Genomic DNA, 6691 nt, shown 5'->3' with positions numbered 1-6691 from the left:
TATCAGTTTTGTTATGATAAAACACAATTGGATTTTCCCTAATACTAGATTTGTACTAAAATACGGAAATGAGTTTACCTGTAATTGGATTTGAGTTTAAATGATTTCAAATTACAAATTTTAAATCAAGATTTTCAAATGAAAATCAAGCTTCCAAAACACTACCTAGTGTTGTTTCAAATTATATATGTCGTGCAAATAATTACAACAGATAATATATTAGACGACACTCCGTAGGTTTAAAAATAATTTGAATTGTTTATGACCATTTTACATTTAGGTAAACATTTTAATAGTAATACCAACATGTATGATTGAGATTTGAGACGCATTTAATTTAATTGAACGAGTCGCTTCCTTGTCATATGATTCACTTTAAAGATTTAGAACTTTTTTTTTTGACAATTTAAAGATTTAGAACATTTGAAAGACATTTTATGGTGAATAATTTGCTGCATAATGCAGCTTTAACCGTGTTGTATAAAAGTTTGGTAATTAAAAATTTACTAATCAAGTAATAAAATCATTAGTAGATGTGTTAGTGTAGTCAATTTCATGTAATTCACAAATTCTCATTTTTTTTCTTCAAAACTAGAGCAACATGACAACATCAATATTGTTACTGAAATCCATGTCTAATGATGGCTGCATTATCCTTCATAAGTGTGTGCCCGAATAGATATGAAAGAAAATGGAAAATGCTATATCATGCCCCATTTTTATTTGTTACGCAATTCACTAAAATAACATAAATTAGAGCAACCTACCCTGGGTTAACTCTATACATATAGGTTATCTTCAAATGACTTAAGGTTCTCTCCAAATGACTCTGGCTTTGTTATTTTCGGTTTAATTTCAGCTCATATTCAACTCAGTTTAGCTCAACTCATTTCAGTTTAGGTTAGCTTATATCAAATCTATTCTCAGCACAACTAACTTCAATTCAATTTAGCTCTATTCAGCTCAAAAGAACATGACTTAAGTAACCTATAATTAACGTTGTTGAAATCCTATTTAAAAATAAGGACAATTATTCTAAATAGCCATCATATGTTATTATTTACAAATACTTGTGTCCTACTATTGTTAAAATTATCTTACATATTTTCATATTTTATTAGAGCAGCTACGGTGATAAACTACAATCGCTTGTAGCTTAACTTGCCATTTCAAAATTTCTAGTCATATTGTTTCTAAGCTACATACTCCGCCAATGGTAAATTACAACAATTTTGTAGCTTGAATGGTCTCACATTAACCCAATTATCCAATACAAAGTAAGTTATACAATTTCAAGCTAGTAGCTTGTTGGTGCGGGTGCTACTTTCAAGCGGGTTATTTTTTCGTTGCTTTAATGATAAGCAAGTAGCTTGAGAATATATGGTCCCTTACTAATCGACTAACTTAAAAAATATATATATACACATCCGTGTTAGATTATTTGGTGTTTACAGATCGCTTACCAACAAGGTTATATTTTAACTCAACAGAATCGAATCTCTGAAATTAAGGCCAAAAGATGAATTCTTTACCACTGGGCCAAACCTTTTTGGTGAACACAATTATTGTAGTGATACTTTTCCTAAATTATAGTATGTGAAATATAAGTATACACATAATCTAATAAAATAGCAAACAAACTATTTTATCCTTTTTATGTAAGATTTCGATCCCTTATAGTTAAATAATCATACAGAAATTATGTCTAATGTGCCTTTGCTTGGATTACTATGAATGTCGTCTAAATTTCTTTTAGAGTTACATAATTCTTAATTATTTAAAAATTACTATGATCAGTTTAACGTGTCCTCTAATGTATGCCTTTAGAAGATACTCCGTAATAATTAACAATTATTGTTAATATTTGTTTCCATGATAAGTTCGTTTCATATCAATGTATTTGACAAAGTAAATGAAGTAATGTTGTCTTCTTATAATAGTTTTAAGGGTTTTTCTAACATGTGCCCTTTTAGGGCACATGGTAATAAGTTAAATATAGAAAGTTTGTTGAGAATAAATCATGAAAGATAGTTGTACAAACTTACATTTACCATAATTAGTGAAATATTCTCAACAAACTTTCTCTAATTAACTTATTAACATGTGCCCTAAGGGCACATTTTAGAAAATCCGTAATTTTAAAATACGAGATTAAATATTATCGTGTATTTTTAGGACACACATTAACAACACTAAAGTCCGAACCACAAAAAAATGAGAAAGTATGAGCACAATTGATTTGCTTCCTTGAAAGTACATGCAAACTATCAAGGTGAGAAAAGCATGAATTGTTATTTAAAACACAAATTGTTCTATAAGACTTTCATTTAGGTAAGACTAACCCAATAACATAAGGCCCAACAAAATTACTTAATAAAAATATGAAATAATAATTTTATTTTAATAACCTAATATTTTAAATTAATAACTTATATATTTAAATATGTTAGTTTTCATTATAAAGTATAAAGTTATCAAAATAAAATTAAAAACTTAATATCTCTATGTTTTTCCTTGGACTTTTCTCCTATTGGGTCAGTCCTATGCTATAAGACGGTCCTATAGGAGAGTTGCTGTATTTAAAATTTCTCTTAAAAAACAACTTCACAAATACATGTATTTAAAACTAATTTATACTAATTTAATCCCACTTTCCCAAAATCCAGGGTAAAGTCACACCCACTATTTTTCATTCTCAAACTTTAATGCTCCTTATATAACCACGTCCAACTCTCATACATTCTCCCTTCTCTTTTCATATAAACATCACATTTCATGAGACGAATCGTATTAATCACACATAAAAAGTGAGAAAAAAATACAATGGGAGGAGATTTGTGTGTAGGAAGAAATAGCTTTTGCACGAAATGGCAAAACTTTGAAAAAAACATTAATACAATTGTTGCAAAAAGTGTCATTGGTAAATATTTCAAGTTCGAGTCACGTAAAACTTGTTTTACAATCGAGTTACGTGCCGCGACAACTACTTTTTTAGCGATGGTTTACATTATAACCGTCAACGCCACCATAATCGCTGATTCTGGTGGGCTTTGCTCGGCTAAGGATTGTTCGCCCCCGGGAGGACCTGAGTGTGTGCTCAAGTCCAACCCAGGGTATGAGAAGTGCTTAGCCGAGCTTAAGAGTGACCTTATTGTGGGGACCGCGTTGTCGTCGTTTATTGGGTCAATGGCTATGGGCCTTTTTGCTAACCTTCCTTTGGGCTTGGCCCCAGGGATGGGGCCCAACGCTTATTTGGCTTATAATTTGGTGGGCTTTCATGGAAGTGGGCCATTGTCGTATAAGACCGCCTTGGCTGTCGTTTTAGTCGAAGGCGTTCTTTTTCTTCTTATTGCTGTGTTTGGTCTCCGGTCCAAGTTGGCTCGGTTAATCCCAACACCGGTCCGGCTAGCTTGCGCGGCGGGTATTGGGCTTTTCATTGCTTTCACTGGGCTTCAGTCTCATCTTGGGCTAGGCTTGGTGGGTCCAGAATCATCCACATTGCTCACTCTCACCGGTTGTCGGACCATTGACCCGACAACCGGTCTTTGTGTGGATGGAAAGATGCAAAGCCCAACATTGTGGTTGGGCCTAGTAGGCCTATTGATAATGTCATTTGGCATGATGAAGAACATCAAAGGTAGCATGATATATGGCATACTATTTGTCACATTTATCTCATGGTTTAGAGGTACTAGTGTCACATATTTTCCCTACACACCAATAGGTGATGCAACCCATAATTATTTCAAAAAAATTGTGGATTTTCATATGATTAAGTCCACACTTGGTGCAATTAGCTTTGAACATTTTAATACTAGTCAAGTTTGGATTGCCTTAATTACCTTATTATACGTCGATGTCTTAGCTACTACCGGTACGTTATACACTATGGCCGAAATCGGAGGGTTCATAGATGAAAAGGGTAGTTTTGAAGGAGAATACATTGCATACATGGTTGATGCAAGTTCTACCATTGTGGGGTCCACTCTCGGCGTCTCACCAATTGCCACATACATTGAATCATCAGCCGGGATAGGAGAAGGTGGTCGGACGGGATTAACAGCGGTAATTGTTGGAATTTATTTCCTATTATCACTATTTTTTACTCCTTTAATAACTAGTGTACCACCATGGGCTATTGGACCGGCATTGGTAATAGTCGGAGTTTTAATGATGAAAGTTGTAAAAGACATCGATTGGAGTAACATGAGGGACGCTATGCCGGCCTTTATTACAATGATCTTAATGCCCTTAACTTACTCTATATCAAATGGGATTATTGGAGGAATCGGGTTTTACCTCGCGCTTAATATGTACGATTATGTTGTAAGTATGATTAAATGGGTGATTAGGCTGAAAAGAGCTGTTGTTAAGGAACAAAATCAAGTATCTGCAACTACTGCACCTGATCCATTAGTGTAGATGACGGACTTGATCTTTTTTAGTTTATTTAAGTTCCTTAGTGTATTAGCTAGTTGGATTAGTGAGTGTGAGTGTGTGCACAAAGTGCCATGAGAGATGTTTAGAGACATTTGTAGCAATTTCTCAAGGCTTTTTGTGCATATAATTTCAGTATCTAAAAATTTTAGTTGATGTTCGTGTTTATCATCATGTTATTTGGAGCAATCTTTCAAGGCTTTTTGTGTGTATCATTTTATTGTAAAACCGTCGCATGGAGTTGAACAAGAATTCGAGATAAATAACTGTCGACCTCAAAATTCAATAAATTGCACCCATCAAATTCACATGTCATGAAACCATTTAACAATCTATACATACAGTTCAGATAATCAACGAATTGAATGAGGTGTTTCTCAAAGACATGGAACATGTTACGCAAATTGCTTGATCATACAGATCCTCAAATTGTATTCCTTATGATGAGACTGAAAATTTTAGACATATTTATCAATGCCAGTACTCTGGTTTGAATGAGGACCGTATAGAAGATGATCGGTTACTAGCGGATTTTCCGACCCAAGATGATCAACTTCCCAAAGAAGGGGACAACAGTCAACATGACTAATCTCTTGTGCATAAGAATGATGAGCAAAGTGCAGACAACACAAGTAGAGATAGCAATAGCCGGAATAATTGGTATGGTTGTGACATAGAGACCCGTCATAAATGTCACAAGTGTTGCATGGAATGAAGTCTGTAGTAAAAACACACTTACGTCTACAAGTAAGAGTGACTCTTTTTGGTGACCCGTTGTCATGATCCATACGAGACAAAAAAGAGCCATCACCGACGTACACATCGCCACCACGTCTGCCACCATGAACACCTGAAAAGCCACCTTTCCTAGGAGGAGAGGGGTTCCTTTACTGCTGTTTAATCCGCCTGGTACTGTAAATGCTGCAGTGAATGTTATTGTCGCTAATAAAGCTGCTATTACACCTATTGTATTTGCATAATCTTCAATCTTTGTTGTTGGGACGCCATACGAACTTCGGTGTCCATATAGTAAATTTCCGTTCTTGAAAAGGGATTTTCTCAAACTAGGTGTCCACAAAAAACAAATATTACAATTCAATGGGAAACCGGAAAAAATGGCTTGAATTAAATCAAAATCTTACATAATATTAACATTTTACAGAGTACATTGTACTACGTAGAGTCGTATTCTTATATTCCCTTCAATCTAATGCAAATGTAACATCTACTCTAGGGTGGCTTCGAGGCAAAACATTGACAGTATTAGGAATCATCATCATATCATATATTCCTCTGATGCACTAACCAAATCCGCTGATGTGGCATTCTAATTTGCTAGCATAATCCTATGTGGCAGTTGATGAACACCATTAGTAAATTCTAAAAAAAAGTAATAAAAATAATAAAATAAAAAGCTGATTGATAACTAATTGCTAATTCAGCGGAAATAAGGAATATAATACTAGTTTTGGAACCCGTGCACTGCACGGGTGGTAACAAAAACAACTATTAAAAAAGTAAATACTTACATATTTTTTGGATTTAGTAAATTACTAAATTTTAGAAAATTTTACTTTGTTTACCCATACACTTTGATAAGTTTATTTGTTTAATTTTTTGCAAAGTAATCTATTTTTTTTTTCTCGACTTTTAAACTTATGATAGGTGAAATCTAAAAAGTGGATAAAAACTTATTGTAAATTTCATAACCTATTTATTTACGCAATATACATTTAATTTTACTCGAAGTTTTACGTTTTTTTTTTCATATTATCCCTCCTATTTGTTCTTCTCTCCATTCTCTACTTTATCTCTCATTTCCTCTCCCACCCACCATCACTTGGACGTATAGAATGAGATGCGTTCGCCATCACTGACCGACTACCTCAAGACCCACCAGCAGACCCTCCACCGTAGTGGTGACAACACCCAACACCTCGCCCTCTCAGCTTCTATATCAGCAACCCCCTGCCCTGTAATCCATATTCCTACGTCCTCTAACTACCCTACCCCATCTTACCTTCACCATCCCCTACATCCTCCCACTGTACCTTCAATACAACCACCATCCCTCGTCGCTTACCTTTGATATGGTGAAGTGCTCAAGTACCTAAGTATATATAGATAATTGTGGCTAAGAATGCGTTTCAGAACCCAACAACGTCGGTGAGATATTATTGTCCTCGAATCTTATTAATAGTAGTAGTGAAACAAAATGCTAATTAAAGGGAACTGCTTCATCTAAAACTTCATT

The 6691-nt window shown here is 34.5% G+C and overlaps 1 protein-coding gene across 1 annotated transcript; it reads left to right on the top strand.

The window, feature by feature from the left end:
* The first annotated feature begins 2642 nt into the window (after window positions 1–2642).
* On the top strand, window positions 2643–4603 carry LOC141612969 (adenine/guanine permease AZG2). The gene has a single exon (XM_074431716.1). The coding sequence runs from the start codon at window positions 2824–2826 to the stop codon at window positions 4420–4422; it is 1599 nt and encodes a 532-aa protein (XP_074287817.1). The 5' UTR covers window positions 2643–2823; the 3' UTR covers window positions 4423–4603.
* The last annotated feature ends 2088 nt before the right edge of the window (window positions 4604–6691 follow it).

The sequence above is a fragment of the Silene latifolia genome, chromosome 1, assembly GCF_048544455.1.
Source record: "Silene latifolia isolate original U9 population chromosome 1, ASM4854445v1, whole genome shotgun sequence".
In the NCBI taxonomy this organism is placed as follows: domain Eukaryota; kingdom Viridiplantae; phylum Streptophyta; class Magnoliopsida; order Caryophyllales; family Caryophyllaceae; genus Silene; species Silene latifolia.
The sequence above is the reverse complement of the archived record's forward strand: the minus strand, read 5'-3'. Positions and strand labels throughout refer to the sequence as shown.

Coding starts and splice junctions, on each gene's coding strand:
- LOC141612969 (XM_074431716.1), top strand. CDS start 2,824: ATGGGAGGAGATTTGTGTGTAGGAAGAAATAGCTTTTGCACGAAATGG.